The 23,014-nt window shown below is 45.4% G+C and overlaps 1 protein-coding gene across 1 annotated transcript in view; it reads left to right on the top strand.

Moving 5' to 3' along the window:
* Window positions 1-22,528, top strand: part of SLC16A13 (solute carrier family 16 member 13) — a 39,890-nt gene extending 17,362 nt beyond the window's left edge. Inside the window, exons 2-5 of the mRNA XM_068103913.2 lie at window positions 17,061-17,275; window positions 17,398-17,541; window positions 17,647-18,420; window positions 21,523-22,528. Of these exons, the coding sequence (XP_067960014.2) occupies window positions 17,077-17,275; window positions 17,398-17,541; window positions 17,647-18,420; window positions 21,523-21,746 (1,341 nt within the window). The 5' untranslated portion in view covers window positions 17,061-17,076 and the 3' untranslated portion in view covers window positions 21,747-22,528. The remainder of the gene's footprint in view (window positions 1-17,060; window positions 17,276-17,397; window positions 17,542-17,646; window positions 18,421-21,522) is intronic.
* The last annotated feature ends 486 nt before the right edge of the window (window positions 22,529-23,014 follow it).

Here is a 23,014-nt window from a genome sequence, read left to right as displayed (position 1 = left end):
AGGTAGTTACCGGGAGGACCACGTAACAGAATACACTATTTTGTTGAGGCTCGGGCAGTGGTGGTGATGATGGTGATGATGGTGATATCTCCTTACATTCTACCAACGTCTCATCAACAACAATAATAGACACTTAATTTGTACAACTATTTGATGGAGCCGTACCACCTTGTGCACGTTGGATTAAAATTCCATCATTGGAAGGTATTCCATCTTTTTTATCACTACCTTGAGGTTCCTCAGCTACTGCACCACTCGTATCCAGTACAACTACTTTGGGGCACTATTGGAGCCACGAGGAGTGGAGGCTCTACGTTTTTTTTTGACATGATCACAAAATCTTCTTTACCCTCCTCGCTCTGTAAGGACACAGTGTCAGCAGAAACATTTGAGACATTGGGTGTCACCTCCTCCACCACACGAGGTAGTGGGTTGTTAACCGTTTTGCAATCTCGATCAACTTGTCCTGATTCCCCATACTTTGAACAAGCAGCTTTCGGACAAAATCTCTTTAAATGCCCAAAAGCCCCACAAAGAAAACATGTTAAGGTCGCTGATGAAGCGTACATTTGATAATCACGGTCATCGATTTTAATCTTAAATGAAATCTTTAAACTCGTATCATCATCTGGAAGAACCATGTAAAGCTACCGTCGAAAGCTGATCACGTGCTTCGCTTTTTCATGGTGGCACCCGAGGGGGATCATCGAGATTCTCAAAACAATTGTACCATAACGAGACAAAACAGACACGAGTTTTTCATCGGACACGAAGGGAGGAACATTTGAGATGCTTATTTTCTTAGCAGGGACATCCATCGGGGAGGCCATTTATATAACAAAGTGACCTCTCTCTGTGGTTAACCCGGAACTCACGACACTGTGAACCACATGCTCATCCGCAACGAAAACCACGACCTTCTGGTTCATACCAGATGTACTTAACAACGTTGCTGAAAATCACTAAGGGGAGTTGCGCAGCACGTACATGTTCAATTCTGATAACCTCTCCAACCGCCAAAACAATCTCTTCGGTCGGAATCCCTTCAGGAGGGACACAAACTAGAGCATGTTTACGGGTTAACGATTCGAACGCAGCGTCTCGCTGTGAACGAGTCGTCGCCATGACTAAAATAAATGAACTCCGTCTTACCCGAACAACTCGGGTTTAGGAGATTAAAAAGAAAAAAAGGAAAACGTAATAATAATTAAACCAATCGAAAGAAAATAAATATGATTTAAAGTGAAACGTCTATACTCCGGCAAGATGCAGGATTAACAACGGAGAGAGAGAAAAAAAAACGAAAACCAATGTTATCGCAATAACCACCGCCCAGAACGGGGAAACACCTACCGCCAATATCTCCAAATAGCTTCGCTCTCGCTCTCGCTCTCGCGCCTCAACAAAGAAAGGGAAACACAGGGAAACTCCACAAACATATACAAGGACACAAAGGGAGTGAAATGGGGATAGGAGAGACACCAGCACAGCACAGTACTCACAGCTCCACACACACAGCCGCCATGATGCCACACCCACGCAAAACTCACCAACGACCAGCAGGGGGCGAGAGAGAGAGAGAGAGACAGAGAGAGAGAGAGAGAGAGAGAGAGAGAGACAGACAGAGAGACACAGAGACAGACAGACAGATGGGGAGGGGGGTGAAGAGGTAGGGGAGAGAGGGTGTGGGAAGAGGTCGAGAGCAAGCAAGAAAAAAAGAGAACCAGAAGGATCAGAAAGGGGAGTCGCACAAAGTGGCGGGTCCGAAGGGGAGTCGCGCAAAGTGGTGGGTCGGAAGGGGAGTCGCGCAAAGTGGCGGGTCGGAAGGGGAGTCGCGCAAAGTGGTGGGTCCGAAGGGGAGTCATAAATGTGTAGGATTCAAAGGGGAGTCATAATGTATCGGATTCAAAAGGGTCATAATGTGTAGGATTCAAAGGGGAGTCATAATGTATCGGATTCAAAAGGGAGTCATAATGTGTAGGATTCAAAGGGGAGTCAGATTCCAAGGGGAGCCGCAACATGTTTTATTTCAGAGGGGAGTTGGATTGAAATTTTTGAAAGGGAGATTCGCAAATTCTACATATCACACATGGTGTCCACCGTGACACTGCTGTGTCCACTTGACTCTATTCTTGCTCGAAGGGACCAAGGATGAGTATGTTTCTGAGACATTTGAAACTTAGTTGCTCCCAAGGTTTAGCAGGTCCAGAAAATATTCAAATTTCTGATCTCTTGTGCAGTACCTTCATAAAGTATTTACTCACACCCCTTTATTTCTTTCACATTTTGTCGTGTTACAGCCTGAATTAAAATGGAATATATTGAGATTTTTTTGTCACTATCTCCACATAATACCCCATAATGTCAAAGTGGAATTGTTTTTATCGAAATGTTTACAAAATAAATAAATGAAAAGCTGAAATCTCTTGAGTCAATAATTATTGACTTTACTATGACACTCCAAATTTAGCTCAGGTGCATCCAATTTCCTTTGATCATCCTTGAGATGTCTCCAACTTGATTAGAGTCCACCTGTGGCAAATTCAGTTGATTATGCTTCAGTCACATTTGGCTTGGCGGCCGTAGGGTCTAAAAAATCTAAGGCCACTAGCAATTATAGGGCGGCCGCAGTATTTCCACGGTCACACAATGTAGCAGTCACATGTGTTTTTATTTTTCGGGTAGCCGCACGGGGTATTTAGAAATTGTGGAGACCGAAAACGTGGGGGTGCCGTACGGTCTTTGATTTGATGTCGCACGGTGACCTTAGGGCGTCCCTGCGGCGGCCATATAATTTTCAAGGCAGACTCAAGGTGCCCGCAAGGCGACCGCAGGGGGGCCCTAAGGCGAACGTGCGGCCAGACGGACGGTAACGAGTGGGTATATATACCAGTTCTTTTTCATATGTATAACAGCACTTACAGTTGTCATGGCTACGGCTTGTCAAATTGCTACGGCCAACCTAGAAATGAAAAAAGTTATAACTCCGGCTATAATTCCACGGCGACCCCTACGGCCTGTAAAAGATAGCCATACGCCCTAGGGCCACCCTGAGGCCACCTCAGAAACTCTGCGGCCGCCGCACGTTTCTGTCAATTTAGGGGGGGTACGGCCGCCGTATCCTAGCCGTAGAGCAAATGTGACTGAGGAGTTAAACATGATTTAGAAAGAAACACACCTTTCTATATAAGGTCCCACAGTTGACAGTTAATGTCAGAGCAGAAACTCTACCATGAAGTCCAAGGAACTGTCCGTAGAACTCCGAGATATAATTGTGAAGGGGCCTCGATCTGAGGATGGGTATAAAACAATTTAAAGAGGGTTTAAAGTTCCCAAGGGCAAAGTGAGCTGCATCATTAGGAAATGGAAAGAATATGGATCTACCCAGACTCTTCCTCAAGCTGGCCATCCAACCAAACTGAGCGACCGGGCAAGAAGATCCTTGGTCAGGAAAATGCCCAATAACCCAATGAGCACTTTGACAGAACTATAGAGATCCTTGGCTGAGATGGGAGAACTTTGCAGAAGGACAGCAGTTTCTGCAGCCATTCACAAATCTAGGCTTCATGGGAGAGTGGCCAGATGGAAGCCACCCCTGAAAAAAGGCACATGACAGCATGCCTGGAGATTACAAAAAGGCACATGAACGAGTCTGAAAGCATAAGGAAAAAGATCGTGGTCTAATGACACGAAAATTGAACTATTTTGCCTGAATCCAAAGCGCTATGTCTGGTGGAAACCGAGTACAGCTCATCACCCAACTTATGCAATCCCTACCATAAAGCATGGTGGTGGCAGTATCATGCTATGGGGATGCTTTTCAGCACTTGGGATTGGGAGACTTGTAAGGATAGAGGGAACCATGAATGAAGCCAAATACAGATAAATCCTTGAGGAGAACCTGCTTCAGAGTGCAAAAGATCTTAGACTGCAGAGAAGATTTACATTCCAACAGGACAATGACCCCAAGCGTACACCCAAAGCATCACTGGAATGGCTTGAGAACAAGAACGTGAAAGTCATTGAGTGGCTCAGCCAAAGCCCAAACTTGAATCCTATTGAGAATCTGTGGAAGGACGTGAAGATTGCTGTTCACCAACGCTCCCCATACAACTTGACAGCTTGAGCAAATCTGCAAGGAAGAACGGGAGAAATTCCCCAAATCCAGATGTGCAAATCTTATACATACATATAGTCCAGTCAATCTACGCCATTTTGGGGTCGAACCCACCACAAATTGCAATAGTAATGAAACATGCATTTTTCAATGTCAAATTTAGTGGAGAATGACATACTAAAAGTCAAGGAGAATCGGAGCTTTGGAACATTTCCAATTTTTGCAATCTTTAAGAGAAGGTTTTAAGCGAAAATCTGCATAAATTTTTCAGACCAAAAACTGTTTCCGTGCTAAATCCTTATGAGATCCTGCAATTTTATGTCCCTGAGGCCTGCAATGTAATGGCTTTATGTGAACAAGTTCATATCGTACTATATATACAAAAAAAATCGTTAAATAATATTGAAAAAAATATTGAAAAAAAAAAAAAATATTGAAAAAAAAAAAATGTGTTTTATTTAATAATTGAATGAACTGCGATTCAAGCACCAACCTAAGAGCTTATTCTTCTTCTGGATCACTTTCTGGTTCTGACAAGGTCACATTAGAACAGTGAAGTCCTTTGCATTCACTGCATGCGTAAGAGCATTCCAGGCTGTACTTGCGACAGCTGCATCGTAGGGTGCTGCAGTCTGTTTTGCAGCCACAGTGGATGGCATCTAGAAGGTAATCTGGAGCAGGCTTCATCTCGGTCATCACGGGAACCATTCTCTCGTCACGGATAGCCCATCCCCAACCATTGGCATCCATGGCAACTCCTTGCCACTGCTGAACCTGAACATACACCCGTAGGCAATGTTGCTTTGCAGATGCTGATGTAGGGGGCAGGGTACGAGGCTCAACTCTGACAGTGCTTGTTGAAACCTTCTGGTGGAAGCGTTGAAGCCTCAGCATGTCCAGTGTTTCCCCGGGCTGGGCATTATACAAGCAAACCAGGGCATTCTCTCCAGCTGTCATGACATCCTCTTTTGACGCTCCAGGAGTGTTGAAGTTTGCCAAAAGCTCGGAGAAATACGCACTGGAGTTCAGCTTCTTCAAGGCTGTTGATTTGCCAATCGAGTAAATTCTTGACGTGGTATCACAACCCAGGAGTCCATGTGCAACAAGAAGCTTGTCACAAACATTGCGTCCAAGTGTCTTTTGCACTTGCTCGATATTCCAACATCTTGCTTGCCTCCTTGACGTCAGCTTAGGCTCAGGTCGGAAGAACAGGTTGTGAGATGTGGGCCCTGCACGACTGCAAAGGAGAACAAGAAGATCGGTGTCGTCGCCAACTATCACGGTGTCCTTGGTGTTTGCACATGCAATGGCTGTCTCCACTATGAGAACATCTGCATCTGCCCTGGCATGATGAACAGCGTTGTGCCGCCGTTGAAGGTCATCACTCAGTAGATTGATGAAACGTTGTTTATTTGTTTGGTTGGCAAGGAAGTCATCTTTCTTCATAGTACATACCATGTCCGTTGTGAAGTTGACAAGGGGACTGCTGTGAGATCGAACGCGCCTGCTGTGCGCTACATCTTTGGTGGATATCCATCGAACACTATGACAGCGTTACCATACCTGTCTCCAACATATCGCACGTAGTGACTGGCGATTCCTCCATATGTCTCGCCAGAATTCCAAGGAATTCTGTGTAGCAATGCCCCACCATCCAGAACATATTGCACATTCTGTGGCAGCACTGTGTTGCGAACGTCAAGGGGGAGTTGTTTCCAAATGGCTTCGGCTAGCGCTGGCTTGTCGGCCTCAAGCAGGATATCAGTGGTCTTAAACAGTGCTGGTGGGAAACTGCTTAGTTCGTACTTGAAGACATCTTTGAGGTCATCACAGCGTGATCCTGCCGTACTCAGACATTGGAACAACAGTTGTGGATCTATCAGAACGGATTGTCTGCCAGTTTTCAATGATGAACGTGTGTCAAGAGTCACAACCTGATCTTTCTTCTTGAACGTGTGATCAAGAACCTTTTTGTCAAGCATTCCATCTAAGATCTTCCTGCCGACTGACGCTGCTTGGTCAGCATTGACCGAATCTCCAGCTGTGATGCCAGTGTCAATGCTTTGCAGAGTTGGATCGTTTCCAAAGGGATCCTTTGATGACAGGTAGCGAATAAGTTTGTGCGTGTCATCTGTGTCCCGTCCTTGTCGAGCTGCGCTTTGTTCTTTGTGCTGGTCACTGGTCCCATACTGCACTGATGTGTACTCTTGCAAAGCCATGTTGACCTCTGCACATATGGGGGTGGACAGCAGCCACGTGATCCTTTGCGGCTCGCTCATTCCACGACCCCTTGTTAGTCCCCCTGTGGTTTTCACACTTCTCATGAGCACTTGCTCGATCACAAGATCTGTGGACAAGCCGGCCCAGTACCGATCTGAACGCCGCACTACGTGAAATCCATTCTGGAACTGATGGTGGACCTCCGGATGCTGAATAGACAGTTGTGCCAGTCGCTGCAGGTAGATGTACACAGATGTTGTGTACAGATTGTGGCCTGCAGCTGCTAGGTAGGGCAACATGTCGTGCAAAGCGTGCACGTGCAGACGCCAGTCACCAGTGCGTTCCGACCTCAGGAATGTCCTCAGAATGTCTATCATGTCCATGTATTGCAGCCATAGCTGTGCTGTACGCAGATCCTTCTTCGATTGTCGAGCAACATTCATGATGTCACGAACAGAGTCCAGAACCGGGGCTGAAAGGATATCTTCAGTGCAACCCTCACCCTTCAACAATGAATCATACAGGTTTCGTAGCTCACACAGGTCAACTGGGCCAGCTCCCACACTTTGCGACCCTGACTCGGTATCACGCGGATCCATGGCTGCCTGTCCTGCCTCGGTATCATGCGGATCCATGGCTGCCTGTGCCTCATCTATGCTTTGCATTATCGCGTCTTCACTTGGTTCGTCATCTCCTGTAGTGCCCTGAGGGCCATCATCCTGAGCCTGTGAACAAGCAGGCACTAGCGTACCAAGTACCCTTTCTGCGAGGAGAGTGTTCAGTGCTGCATCAACCAAGAGATGACCACGGATAGCTCGGTCATATGCCTTGCCAGAGAGCATGTGCGTTAGTGTTCTCAGCATACACCAGTTCCAGAACAGAGCGCAGTCCAGATCCTGACATGATATTTCCAATACTCCCCAAGAAGCTCATCAACGTGTGGAAGCCTCCCAAGCGCATTACAACCTTACGCAAGTCACTGCCCTCCGGTTGGCTTTCGATGATGGTAAGCGCCTTCCACCAAAGTGGTTGGTCAAATGTGATGATGACCTTTGCGTTGTACTGTTTGGCGTGCTCACATAGAAATGTCAATGTTGAATAGATGCAAGTTGGATCACTGCTGTTCATGTCGATCATGGGAAGCAGAAAGATTGCAGACTGACCTGGATGTACACCAGTGTGCACGGCTTGCATCATGCCAGACCATGCTGGTCGTGGTGAGCGCAATGTGGGGGACAGCTTCCAGAGGAGGTCAAGGTTGGTAGATCTGTCCTTTTCCATCTCATCTTGCAGAACCTCATACCTCAGAGTATCTAGACCATCGCAAGGTGATGTCAGATGCCGGATGTTTATCCGACCCACAGCTTCAACATCCTTCAGTGTCACAGATAAACGTGGCACTCTTGTTGATGTCCGGCGGGGGCCAGGAGTGACAGACGCAATCATTCCCATCCCGTGGAATGTGTTGAGGCCATCTATTTTTCAGAACACAAAGACAGGACGCATCAGTTCGGGCAGTTGAGGCGAGGCGAGGCAGGGATTATCTGGTTGAGGCTTCTGATTGGTTCTCAGCTGGATTGCACTATAGGCTATTCCGAATCTTTTGATACCACACTTTTTGAGATTGGTTATACTAGGGCATGCCCGTACTATATATAAGCTAGGACGTGCCCGTACGTGGGTGCCCGTTCCTTGCCAAAAAAAAAAAAAAAAAAAAATTTGTGTAGGGGTGTGTGTGTGTAAACATCCTAGGGCGTGCCCGTACGTGGGTGCAAAAAAACATGCGTGCAAACAACAACAAAAAAAAACTTTGAAACCACGTGGCAGTAACGACCACAGAACCCCCCCCCCCCCCCTCTATTTACATGAATGGTTTGGTCCATTCGCAACGACCACAGAACCCCCCCCCCCTCTATTTACATGCAATGGTTTGGTCCAAAGCGAACGGCTTGCAGTGTTTGGTAAAGAAATCGCCATAGCTCGGTAAGTACTTGTCCGATTAATATGAAACCTTGAAAAGGCACATCCTCGGGTCCCCAGCAATATACCTGGCAAGTTTAAAGTATATCGGACCCGTGGTTGTCGAGAAACAGCGGTCACAGACAAACATACACACATACACACATACACACATACACACAGAGATTAATGGAATTATAGATAGATAAAAGCGACCGTATCTAAGGTCCAAAGTCGTTGCTATGGAGATCATTGTTCGTGTAATTAAATTTTATTCACCTAATTAGGCTTTGTTCACCTAATTAGACTAGAGTAAAATCTAATTTGATATAAGAATATGATAGACCATTATATTAGCTTTCAAAATTCATTGATATGTATATTTTCGAAAAAATTCAATTTTATTGGGATAAAGCTACCTTAAATGTCAATTATCTCAATATATATACCTTTACATGTCAAATGTATTGTAAAACCAGGGCATAAGGCCTGTCTTACACTCTTAAACACTTACATTTCTGACATCTTTTGAGAATGTGAACGAAATAACAAATTAAGTGCATTATTTTGTGCCATTTTTATTAGCTTATTTTCGTGCATAACTGTCAAAAAGTGGTTGCTCGAAATGAATGTGTTCCAATGCCTCGTTATTCCTTGACTTTTACTATGTTATTACATGGGTCAAAAGAAGCAAAAATGCCAAGTTTCATTACTATTGCAATTTGTGGTGGGTATATTCGTAAAATGACCGGCCTAATACCCAAGAAGACTTGAAGCTGTAATCTCTGCCAAAGGCACTTATGCAGGGTATTGACTCAGGGAGTGAATAGTTATGTAAATTAGATATTTCTGTATTTCATTTTTTATTATTTTGTAAAAGTTTCCAAAATGATTCCACTTTTACATTATGGGGTATTATGTGTAAATCAGTGGCAAAAATAAATACATCTCAATTGAATCCATTTTAAATTCAAGCTGCAACACAACAAAATGTGAAAAAAGTCAAGGGATGTGAATACTTTCTGAAGGCACCAAGTCTGTTGTGTTCTTGGTCTTCACACGATATATAGACACCTGATGGGAGCCTCGTGAAGTCTCTGCAGGATCCCACTCGTATGATTAGTCTTTCAGGAAGAGAAGGTGCTTGCTTTATATTGCCTCAACACAAGTTTCAGAATATCATGGTTAGGATGTTAGACAGGAGGGCTGGATGGTTTAAGGGAATGAATTTTAATGCGTGAGAGAGTATGACCATCCAAAGGAATGATCCTACCCTCTCGTACATTAATTCCTTCCCACACAGTTTGATGTAATTGAGTAACATCTTTGATGATCACATAGGTGGACAATATGCAATTCCCATGATAAATTTTTCTATTATTTGTATAATATTATTGAAGTCTCATTTTACATTATGTGGAATTTCCTCAAGTACCTGCCCGTATATTAATTACTAGCAGGAGTAACCGGCAGCGTTGCCAGATGGGGGGGAGGCAGGAAGCAGGATGCAGGAGGGGTGAGGGAGTGGGGGGTGAGGGAGTGGGGGGAGAGGAAGGGGGACGGATGCGAGAGGTGAGGGGAGAGGGAGGGGACAGATATACTACATATACATCTTTTGGGGGTGGGGGGGAGGGGTGGCTTTGACAGGCTTCTCCGTTTTGGCGGTGGGGGGGATAAGAACGAGAAAATTTTTTACCCTCTGGTTAAAGCAAAGGGTGCTTTAACCTCAGTGTTGCCCAGGTAAAAAAAGGAAATTGTCATACCCTCTAACTTCAGTGTTGCCCAGGGAAAAAAGGAAATTGTAAAACACTCTGCCACCATCACCAGGTGGCGCTACACAGTACACATTTACATAGAGAATTTCGCCACTCTCCTGGTCCCCCACACCCCCGCATGAGGCTGCGGCCACATAGCCTATGTTATTGTCATGTGATTGTCCCCCGTCGCACCGCGGAGCGAAAGGGGGACTATGGTTGTCCGTGCGTGCGTGCGTAAGCGAAGGACCGCATTCGAATTTGGTGTGTGGGTGCAACCCACGTCAAAATCCAAGATGGCCGCCGCCATGTATGTCTGATGCCACGTATGTCTGAACCTTGTGAGCGGAATATCTTGAAAAATAAGCGAAGTACCAACTTCTAATCTGGTGTGTGGGTGTACCTAGGCATAAGGAAGAACCCTTTTGAAAATTGGGTCGCCACGTTAAAATCCAAGATGGCCGCCACCATATATATGTCTGAACCTTGTGAGTGAAATATCTTGAAAAATAAGCGAAGTACCAACTTCTAATCTGGTGTGTGGGTGTACCTAGGCATAAGGAAGAACCCTATTGAAAATTGGGTCACCACGTCAAAATCCAAGATGGCCGCCTCCATGTATGTCTGAACCTTGTGAGCGAAATATCATATTATAGCATGTTTTCTGCGTCTTCCACTTTGTCAACTCACATCACTTCCCTGATGGGGCACCTAGGCGTAACGCTTGTTCCCTCAGTTGAACACACCACAGGGATCACGAATGGCCAATAGCGAGCTTTTACTCCGAAGCGTTCAGTTCAGTTGCGGACTTTATCTATGCGGGAGAAGAAAGGGGAGGAAGCTGAAGTGCTTACCTGAGCGATCCCGCCGGGCAGTCTTCAACCTGCTGAAAATAAACTCGCACAAAAACCGGGTTTAGAAATGTACAAGGAAAATAACAAAAGGATTTATTAAAACGGATGCCGATAACAAGAAAATGCGACGGTAAAACCAAGTTCCTGTGGGATCCTTCACACCAGACTTGTAACTGACAAATGGGGAATAAAAGAACTGGAAAATAATGGTGTGTAGGTTAATTGTGGCACTCAACACAAATCGGTGCCTCGTCAGCAATCGTCCAGGCCCTAGCGCGCAGTCTTGACGCGGCCCCGGTGTTGGTGGGAAACCGCTCGTTTGGCACGCGCGCACAAAGTCAGGCCTCCGTTCTCCTCGCACACCAAAGGATGGCGGCAGCAAGAGTGTCGAAGACCAGGGGTGAGCGAGAGGCAGGAACGTCGAGGGACAGAGGAAGATGCAAGAGGCGAGGAAGGGCAAGAGGTCGTCGAGGGCAAGATCAAAGCGTGAAGGGCGAAAGGCAAGAGCGAAAATGTCAGTCAAGTTATTTTATCGTCGGGGTCGTGACGTCATCAGCGCTTCTCCACCAATCAGCGTGCCGCTCCTTGATCGCCTCTGACGTCATCGGTGGTCCTTGCCAATCAGTGCTCTGCTTCCTCCTCGGCCTTCCTTCCACCAATCAGCGGGTGGCTTCTTGCTCCGCCCTGGCCAATCACAAGTCCCTTCTTACCTCGGCCTTCCCGTTGGTCAACTCCCACCAATGGCGAGTTGCTTCTTGCTCCGCTCTTGCCAATCACGGCTCCTCGGGGCGTGTGTTCGGCCTGCCTGTCTTCCGTGACTATGTACCTGGTGCGTCCAAATGGCCGTGGTCAGAACCATCTTTCGGTTGGTTTTATGGTTATTATTTAGTGCAATTAACGGGCCTTTTCCTCACTCGTGTCTATGGTGCAGTGGCAAAAAGGACAAAGGATAAATCACATAGGGTAAGACTTACAAGGGATAAGTTATCCTTATGCCCTAAGCTAGTTAACATGCCCCGCCCCCTCGTGACGGAGACGAAGATGCACCTTACTCCGACATTTGGCAAAAAAAATTTATTACATGGTGATGGTTCTTACCCGACATCCGGACAATGATACCTACACAAATCTACCTGACTGTACATATCACCACCCCACAAACATAACATTATGTAGGATGAGCTCGGGATGGGGGAAGTTCCACCACTACCCTCCAATTCCCCTATATCCGGCTCACTTCCAGAGCCTTCAGCATCCCCTACCTGTTCTTCCATATCACTCACCCCCTCCATCCGCTGTGAAGAAGTAGTTCTCCTGCATGCACATTTATTTTTACCTCAGGAAAGAAAATTAAAATTTAGCGACGCGCTGTTTGCGCCCTTCCCGACACCAATAGACTATTAAAAAAATTTATCGCCACGGTACTATGAAAATTTTTCCTTCAAATCCTACACTCTTGACAACAATTTGTACTCAGAGGGTTCAAATCCCAATCCTCGACAACATTGGTTGTGTAATTCCCCAGGGGAACACCACAGGGATCATGAATAGCCAAAGCAAGGTTTAACTCCGAGGCGTTGATGAAATGCGGGCTCTTATCATATGCGCTGGAGGAAGAAAGGGGAGGGGAGGAAGCTGAAGTGCTTACCTGAGCGATCCCGCCGGGCAATCTTCAACCTGCAAAAAATAACTCGAAACGAAACTGGATTTAAAATGTACAGGGAAAATAACAAAAGGGTTTATTAACACGGATGCCGATAACAAGAAACGCGACGGTGAACTAAATTCTTAAACGGAGCGCTCCCGAAACGGACCCATACACAGACACAGGGAAAGATAATGAAAATGAGTGTGTGTGTGTGTGCGCGCGCGCGCACGCTTGGCTCTGATCACTGGTGAGGTCTCGTCAGGGCGTCAAAAATCGTCCGGGGCATTGGCGATGTTGCGTGCGCGTTGGTGCGAAACAGGCTTCACGAGGCCTCGATGAAGGCCTCCCACGTGAGGCGAACGGGCCGCATGCAGGTCGCTCTTGCAGCCGTGCCTGGCTTCGTCCACCCGTCTGCACGGAGAACCGCAGTTCCCGGGCCGCAGCTCTCCCTGTTGCCTCTGCACGTCTCCCGGTGGCGTCTCCGAATACGGTCGGTCCGATCACTTCCTGGAGCCCGTCGTCCAAACACGATCGTTCGCTGGCTCAAGGCGAGAATGACAAACACTGACTGCCGTGATCCAGACCAGTGGCCGAGAGCAGAGCGAAGCGAAGAGCAGCGAAGAAGAGGAGAGCGGAGCGAAGACCAGAGAGGGCGAAGCGAAGAAGAGAAAAAGACGACTTCTAATGTCCCCCAGCACGTCCCTTTTTATCACCCACTCTCTATCCTCATTGGTCATGCTTCGCCAATCAGCGAGTTGCTTCTTGCTCCGGCCTTCCCTTCCCCAATCAGCGAGTCCCTTCTTACCCCCGGCCTTCCTGTTGGTCAATCCCCGCCCAATCACTGCCCTTCTGGGCGTGGCTCTCGACCTGCCCGAGTGATGTGTGCCTGCCAGGCGGGATTGTTAGCCCTAGTGCTTGATGCCTGGCTTCCTGTTGGTTTTTATTATTAAGTGTGGTTTAATGGGCACTTTCTCATGAGTGTCTATGGTGTGGTGCCAAAAGGGACATAGGAAATAAATTACTGAGGTTTGACGAACAAGGTCACATTCCATCATCCCTACAACTAGCAATCACGAGAGCCATCCTTGTATGACCACGAAGATACACTTAACCCGACATTCGGCTAAACAAAACTTATTACATGGTGTTGGTTCTTACCCGACGTCCAGAGCATGTTAATTTATGCAAATCTACCTGACTCTATGTATCACTACCCCACTGACATAACAGTATATAAGTGTTTATAGCTGGAGTACCCGGTGTTGCTCAAGAGAAAAAAAATAAATAAACATATTTGAAAGAGAAAATATAATGTAAAAGCAATTACATCCAAATCAGAATCCATCACAAATGTCAAATCATCATTTCACCTTTTCGTTGAACATATGCTACTGAATGTGTCGCTCATCACATTGCTGAGTTAATCACGTTTCTGTTGCCGATCAGGAAGAAGAAAAAGCCTTACCACCAACTTCGTACGCTTCCGGAATTGTTGATTTATTTGTGTTCAAATGTCTGGTGATCGTTTTGTATTTATTTATGCGAATGTGTACTTGTATATAAGTGTCATTAATTTTAAAAGGCCTCGGCCCTATCGAGCGTTTTTTTTTTTAAATCAAAAATAACGAACTTTTTTTTTTCTTCCAATTTTTTTTTTGTTTGTTTCTTTGTTTGCCGAAAACACTCCCAGTCACTCACTGACGAACCACTGAAAGTTTGACGAAGATCCGTTCAGCCGTCTCTGAGAAAAATGGCGACACACACAGACAGACCAACAGCTCTCTTATATAGTAGACTAGCTGAATGCACCCGACATTTCCCGGATTCTTTTTTAATGAATTTAGTCTTCTGTACTAAAAAAGGAATAAAACGCGGCCTTGCGAAGCAGCAGAGTTTGCCTATCCGGCCGCGGCCGCATTTCGTTCATTTACTATAATTCAGCTTTTACTCGCGGCCGTAGAAGATTGACTACTATAATTCAGCTCAGCTTTTAATTGCGAAATGGGCCCAGCCCCGCCACCTAGCCTATAACCTTCCCGGGGCCCGTCCCGACATTTTTTTGTTTCAGAGGTTTCCTCCGATCTTTCACCGTTCAGGAGATTAGCGCATGCAGACAAACAAACAAAAACTTTATTTTATATATACAGAATAGAAGATAGATAGAAGAAGACAGATAGATAGAAGATAGAAGAAGAAGATAGAAGAAGATTACCAGCAAATGCTGCTGGAATTCATTTCATGCACGGGAGCTAAAATATTTGATTATGGCCTTTAATTTACAGTTCTTCGACTCAAAGTGCATTTTGTTTAGTCATTCCCAAATGCCACTTCACCCCCAACATGCAACTTCACCCCCAACATGCAACTTCACTCCACAACATGCAACTCCACTCCCCAACATGCAACTTCAATCCCCAACATGCAACTTCACTTCACAACATGCAACTTCAATCCCCAACATGCAACTTCACTCCACAACATGCAACTTCACTCCACAACATGCAACTTCACTCCCCAACATGCAACTTTACTCCACAACATGCAACTTCACTCCCCAACATGCAACTTCGATCCCCAACATGCAACTTCAATCACCAACATGCAACTTCATCCTCAACATTCAACTTCAATCCCCATCATGCAACTTCAATCCCCAACATGCAACTTCATCCTCAATATTCAACTTCAATCCCCAACATGCAACTTCAATCCCCAACATGTAACTTCAATCCCCAACATGCAACTTCAATCCCCAACATGCAACTTCATCCTCAACATTCAACTTCACCACCAACATGCAACTTCATCCCCAACATGCAACTTCAATCCCCAACATGCAACTTCAATCCCCAACATGCAACTTCAATCCCCAACATGCAACTTCAATCCCCAACATGCAACTTCAATCCCCAACATGCAACTTCACCACCAACATACAACTTCATCACCAACATGCAACTTCACCACCAACATACAACTTCATCACCAACATGCAACTTCATCACCAACATGCAACTTCATCACCAACATGCAACTTCATCACCAACATGCAACTTCATCACCAACATGCAACTTCATCACCAACATGCAACTTCATCACCAACATGCAACTTCATCACCAACATGCAACTTCAATCCCCAACATGCAACTTCATCCCCAACATGCAACTTCATCCCCAACATGCAACTTCATCCCCAACATGCAACTTCACTCCACAACATGCAACTTCAATCCCCAACATGCAACTTCAATCCCCAACATGCAACTTCAATCCCCAACATGCAACTTCAATCCCCAACATGCAACTTCAATCCCCAACATGCAACTTCAATCCCCAACATGCAACTTCAATCCCCAACATGCAACTTCAATCCCCAACATGCAACTTCAATCCCCAACATGCAACTTCAATCCCCAACATGCAACTTCACTCCCCAACATGCAACTTCACTCCACAGCATGCAACTTCACTCCCCAACATGCAACTTCACTCCCCAACATGCAACTTCACTCCCCAACATGCAACTTCACTCCCCAACATGCAACTTCAATCCCCAACATGCAACTTCACCACCAACATGCAACTTCATCCCCAACATGCAACTTCATCCCCAACATGCAACTTCAATCCCCAACATGCAACTTCAATCCCCAACATGCAACTTCAATCCCCAACATGCAACTTCAATCCCCAACATGCAACTTCAATCCCCAACATGCAACTTCAATCCCCAACATGCAACTTCACCACCATCATGCAACTTCACCACCAACATGCAACTTCATCACCAACATGCAACTTCATCACCAACATGCAACTTCATCACCAACATGCAACTTCATCACCAACATGCAACTTCATCCCCAACATGCAACTTCATCCCCAACATGCAACTTCATCCCCAACATGCAACTTCAATCCCCAACATGCAACTTCAATCCCCAACATGCAACTTCAATCCCCAACATGCAACTTCAATCCCCAACATGCAACTTCAATCCCCAACATGCAACTTCAATCCCCAACATGCAACTTCAATCCCCAACATGCAACTTCAATCCCCAACATGCAACTTCAATCCCCAACATGCAACTTCAATCCCCAACATGCAACTTCAATCCCCAACATGCAACTTCAATCCCCAACATGCAACTTCAATCCCCAACATGCAACTTCAATCCCCAACATGCAACTTCAATCCCCAACATGCAACTTCACCACCAACATGCAACTTCATCCCCAACATGCAACTTCATCCCCAACATGCAACTTCATCCCCAACATGCAACTTCACTCCCCAACATGCAACTTCACTCCCCAACATGCAACTTCACTCCCCAACATGCAACTTCACTCCCCAACATGCAACTTCACTCCCCAACATGCAACTTCACTCCCCAACATGCAACTTCACTCCCCAACATGCAACTTCAATCCCCAACATGCAAGTGAACTGCATCAGTTGAAACTCCCAGATTGCTACATGAGTGCACGTTATCTCCACAGCCTCGGCTCGATTACAATGCTGCAACATCAGGACCCGCCAGATGGAGGATGGGGTTGGGTGATCGTGGGTGCGACCTTCATGCAATTCTCCCTGTTCTTCGGCGTTCTACGTTCCATGGGAGTTTTCTTTGTGGAATTCGGAGATCATTTTGGAGAACCATCCAGAAGAGTTTCCTGGATTTCATCCACATGTTTGTGCATGCACCAGTTGTTAAGTAAGCCTTGGGTGTTTTTTGATTTTGATGATGACGCATTGTTTGATTTACTTTCTAATGCAATACAGGTTTTACTTTTTTTTCTGCAATCTTTCATCGCACGAGTTCTGTTACTTTTGCAGGCCCTTTGGCGAGTGCCATAGCAAATCGTTTCGGGGCCCGACCTGTTGTCATCACTGGAGGCGTTCTTGCAAGTGCCGGCTTTGCATGTGCATGCTTTGCTCAAGAACTCAACCACATGTTCTTGTCTTTGGGAGCTGTCACAGGTACACTCTTCTTATCGTTGTGCAGTTAAATAAAGGCCAAAGTGTAGAAGTATTCACCAAGAATACCTAATTGTATTTATGAAATTTCTCTCTTTCCTCCATCAGGTTTGGGATGGGCATTAGTGTTCGGTCCTTCCGTTTCAACATTATCGAGATATTTTAATCGCCGAAGGACGCTCGCTCTGGGAGTGGCATTCACCGGTGTGGGCATCTCTTCGTTTGCTTTCTCTCCACTCTTCCAACTCCTCCTGGACAAGTACGGGTGGCGAGGAGCCTTGCTCATCCTGGCTGGCATGGAACTCAACTTGTGCCTTTGCGGAACGTTACTCAGGCCTATTACACTGAAGGAGGATTTGATGCAGTCCAAACTGAAAGACAAAGAAACAAGCATTGTGCAAAAGGTCGTACAATTTTTTGATCTAAGTCTGATGACCGATCGAATATTTATGTTGTATGTCCTTTCCATTTCCTTCACCAACTTTGGCTTCTTTATTCCCATAATTCACTTAGTCCCACACGCCAAACTGCTGGGACACGATAGCTACTCCGCTGCATTCCTGCTATCCGCTGCATCAACGACGGACATATTGTCCCGCTTGCTGTGTGGCTGGCTCGCCGACCGATACAAAGCACACATGTTGTACATTTACGTGATGTGGGCAATGGCTACGGGTATCACCATTGCGCTTATCCCAGTGGGGACAACATACGTCTCCCTGCTCATTATCAGCGTGTTTTATGGATTCTTCGCTGGAGCACTCGGTCCTCTGATTTTTGGACTCATTCCGCACATCGTGGGCATTGATAAAGTGTCAAATGCAATAGGATTGCTTCTCATGCTGGAAAGCTTCACAAGTCTTCTTGGTCCTCCTCTTTCGGGTGAGCTACGTGTTTATCATAAACGTCTTTGGGTCCATTGTCCCATTGTCCATTTGCATTGCAATTGTCCCATTGTCCAAAGCACCAATTTTGATTGGTGCATTTGGTGCTATAGAGCTGCATACAAATTCAGTTTGAATACAAGAAATGTCCATAATGGAATAGTTTGTGGTTGCTTGCGTTATGCTCCATGCCTCCAGAGTTTCTCTCATGTTTTAAAATGCACAAATGACTATGTCAAATTAAGGTAACTCATACTTTATTCTAAAGAGTTTCCTTCCATCATAGAATAAGAAAAATGGTGCCGCTGGAACTGCGACGTTAAGCTCAAAATCCCACTTGTTCTTCTTCTCTCCCAGGACGGGTTTAAAAGAGGCGATTCTTTGATTAAAAGGACAAAGAAAATGTGTTCCAAGTAAATCGATTATTACCCTCGCGAGAGGAGAGGGTATTGCATTTGAGTCCGTTTGTCCGCACAGAATAAATATGATTTTCTCTGCAACCGTTGTTCCGATTGACAGGAAATTTTCACGATAGGTGTTCGGCCGCCATCTTGGAAAAACCGAAAAACTTTGCACCTCTATATCTGAAAGCGCTGCATAGAAAAAAGTGAGACGTGGCTCATTGTAAAGAACTCTCCATGTGGAATAACATGTTAATGATGATGTCATAGGTGCCTTCATTATGACGTCATAATTCGACAAGTACAAAACTTCATCCGATCAAGATGAAATTTTTGGAGGGGAAAAAAGAATAATGTTACCCTCCCCAATTCCAAGGTGAATGCTCATTTCCATTTCTCCACCCTTGTATTGTATTGTCTGTGGTACAGACCGTTTTTCTCGTACGTGTCCATCCAGTCCTTCATGAATGGTTCACGTTGTTACCTCATGGTTTCTCCATTGTGCTCTACTCTTGCTGACCTCCCTTACTAACACCTCCACTCCCCAACCCCCTTCATCTATGCTCCTTGTGTTGTTGATGCATGACCACTCCAATTGGTTAAATGCATACGTGTGGTAAGGGAACACCTTAGACAAAAAGTAGGATTAAGCTTAATAACTTAAATTTACTTATTTAGAACAAAAATTTAGAACAAAAGGTGTGGGTTAATCTTGCACCACCCTCAATTAATTTAATTGAACGTGCTCATTGCTTTTTATTATTTTTATACAAGAGTGTGAAGCCTGTGGAAGAGCAAGATTAAATTGACAGTGGGGAAGCAGAGCAAAAATTGGGAACAACCCGCAAGGGAATAAATGAGATTTTGCATAAAAACAGATCAGACAATGATCAATAATCTTTATTTAAGGAAACCTTTATTTACATCATGATCAATATTCAAACAAGAATGTTTTCGAGTTATGGTTTGTTCTCTTAATGACTTGAGGCTTATTGCCAAACGTTGATGCGAAAGGGAGATTTGTGCTAGTCCAGAGAGCCCGCTATTTTGTTGACTTTTTACATTTTGAGTGTGTTGGGATGAGGGGCGGTGGCGATGGGTGTGTTTTCTCTCTCTGCTGATCTGGAAATTACTCGACTCTCGTGTGATAAATGGAACATGTCCTTCAATCCTGGAAAATCTCACGGTCTCCCCTTATCGCTCCGCAAGAATCGTCAAACAAACCCATCCACCTGTTTCCTTGGTCATCCACCGGAAGAGGTTCTGTCTCTTACAATTTTAGGCCTCACCATCAGCCATGACTTTTCCATGACCGACTACATAGCAAAGTTGGCCTCCAAAGCCAGTCGCAGGCTGTGCATCTTCTGTCGACCCAAGTCTTTTCTTGGGAGATACTCGGTCTACAAGGCCTTTGTAGCTCAATGGAGTACAGCTCTCCACTATGGACTGCCACTCCAGCCTCCCTTCTGTTTCTCCTGGATTCTGGGCAGTCTAAAGCTCTCAAAACTATTGGAATCTCCCTTGATGAGGCTGAAGCACAAGGAAGGTCTGTTGCTCTCACCGCAGGTCGGTCAATGGTTTCTCTGTTATCTATCCTATCTCCAATATTGCTCTGTTCTCTGTCCTCCGTCTCTCCCCAGCAACTCCACAATTCATGGTGTTCTCCCAGTAACCTTCTCCCGGTTCAACTTCCAAAATCCAGTCTGTCTGTACACCTCACCTTTTATTCTCCTCTTCACTTCTGTCTCTGGAAAGACCTTCCAGAGGCTATTTTGTCACTATTTCCTTCAAGACTTCAACCAAGCAGTACACCGCCATCTCATGTCATCCCCAATTCCGACACATGATCTTCATTACCCCCTTCTAACCTTTCCTAATCCAACCATCCTCCTTGCTATTTTAACTGTTTCTCCTCTCTTCCCCTTTTTCCTGTTTGTTAATGCCTTTGCCATTTGTCCCACTGTCAGTTCAACTTTGCTCTTCTCTGAGCCTCGCTCTTGTAAAGTAAAAAAAAGAAAATGTCTAATAACTCCCATACTGGTATAACTACACAAATGAACATGTAAAAAGCACCATCTGCTTGCCATGTTTGTTTCGAAAGCAAGTATTTGGATATTGTGCTTTCCAGCTGTACAGCCATCCCTGGTGACTGCATTCCTGCCATTGTACAAAATCAGTTCTGAAAAATCGAAGTGAACAATGATAGATTGTTAGTTGCATGCAATGGACTGACAGAATGGCATAGAGGTACACACACTCACCTCTAAGCTGTCGAGCCTGGGTTTGAATCCCGACCCAAACATAAACTGCCATCCCGGTGTTTCACAGGCAGGGCGATTCATCAATGTATGTACCGTCCCTCGAATGGACTTTAAACGAGCGTTCTGTCTGATGACATTAGCTGGTGGATGTTAAAGACCTCATGGTGTCCCTCGCGAAGAGAGGTGAGCTATCGCCGGCACCCTGAACAAATTAATTCCTGCCTTAACTACTGCTGGGAAGGCAATGGCAAACCACCCAGTATAACCCTTGCTCAGAAAGCTGCCTCGGCGAGACCGACACTTTGCAAAGATTATGGTACATCAAAGAGAGAGTGTGAGTGATGTACATATATAGATATATATACATGCATGCATGTAATGAAAGAAAATACATTCTGATTTTGTGCTGTTTGGTATTTGACTCTCACTGTCTTGCAGGTTTCCTCATGGATAAAACTGGGAGCTATAACGTCTCATTCGTGATGGCGGGAACATCCGTGATGATTTCGGCTTTGCTCGCCCTGTTTTTATTAGCTGGGAGAAACGGTCCCTGCGGTGTTTGTAAACGAGGACAGAGCAGTGGATTTTTCAAGACATCTCAGACACGTGTTGAAGGAACCGAGCCAGTAGGTCCTGGCACGAGGCACGAGATTGAGCGATGACGGGTGTGAGGTGGTGTTGCCGCTGCAGGTGCACATAGGTGGCATAGGTGGTTACCAGAGTGGGATGCACCCACTACCACAGGGGGTGGGAGGTAGAGGAAGCCAAAGGCCAATGTTCCAAGTTACAATAAAATAAAACGGGCAAAAAGTGCCTTGACCTGATAGAATGTCAGGATGACACGTTGGCTTTTTGCCACTCTGACGTGCTTGTGGCGTTGCCCACAGAGAGGTTCCTCCACCTTCTCCGTGGAGATGGGAAGGAGTATCGGCACACACTTTCCTTTCCTACTACTTGAGATGTATGATGAGATATTTGGCATTTGAAAGCAAGTGTTAGCAGATGGGATGGGCAGCTTGGCCTCTCAGAAAAGACTGGATGCTGTGATTAAACTCCTTGCTGACAACACACTAGGAAGGAAGTTTACACTCTGATCCAAATTGTTTTCTTCAATGAAACTGATATGTCTAACATCCTTAGAAGTGAATGGTGTCAGAGATTGGAATGTAACTGTGTAGAGTAGAATTGCACTGGAGAAATATGAACCCATGTGGAATAGTAAATAAAAGATCCACTCATTGTGCATACAACAATCGTTACGTGGCTACACTTCCTGATTGGGGCAAGAACTCACTTCGATACACAAATCGAATTATTGGAGTGTATTTTGATCATTCATTTGTAAATCAAAATGGCCTCTAAACGGTGGTTTTTATTTGTAATACGAGTGGACATCACAACGTTCGCAAAGCATCAAAATAAAGAACTTGTTACTACCCTTGCACACCAGAGGAAAGGGTATTGCATTTTGTTTGTTTGTCTGTCTGTCCGCACATAATGTGCTAAAGTAGACCACAAGCTCCACTGGGTGGTAGTCAGTATTGCACCAGCTTTCCTTTTACCTCCACCACCAAAGGTAGATGGAGGTTATGTTTCACCCCTGTCTGTCCGTTTGTGAACAAAATATCTCAAAAAGTTGAGGACGGATTCGGACGAAATTTGGCAGAGATGTAGTGTATGTGACAACGACGAAATGATTAGATTTTGGTGAAGATCTGGATTCGGATCCGGTTACTAGAATTTTAAGTGATTTTTCACCATTGGGAGATGGGCCAAAAACTATACATAGCGGGACATCTCAAACAGTTATGGATGGATTTGGACGAAACTTGGACAGGTTGTGTGTGACAAGGAAGAATCGATTCAATTTTGGTGAAGATCCGGATTAGTATAGGCTCTGGGGGGTTGCTTGTGTACATCTCTCTTCTAC

This window comes from Myxine glutinosa, chromosome 1, assembly GCF_964187855.1.
Source record: "Myxine glutinosa chromosome 1, kmMyxGlut1.1, whole genome shotgun sequence".
Lineage (NCBI taxonomy): Eukaryota > Metazoa > Chordata > Myxini > Myxiniformes > Myxinidae > Myxine > Myxine glutinosa.
The sequence above is the reverse complement of the archived record's forward strand: the minus strand, read 5'-3'. Positions and strand labels throughout refer to the sequence as shown.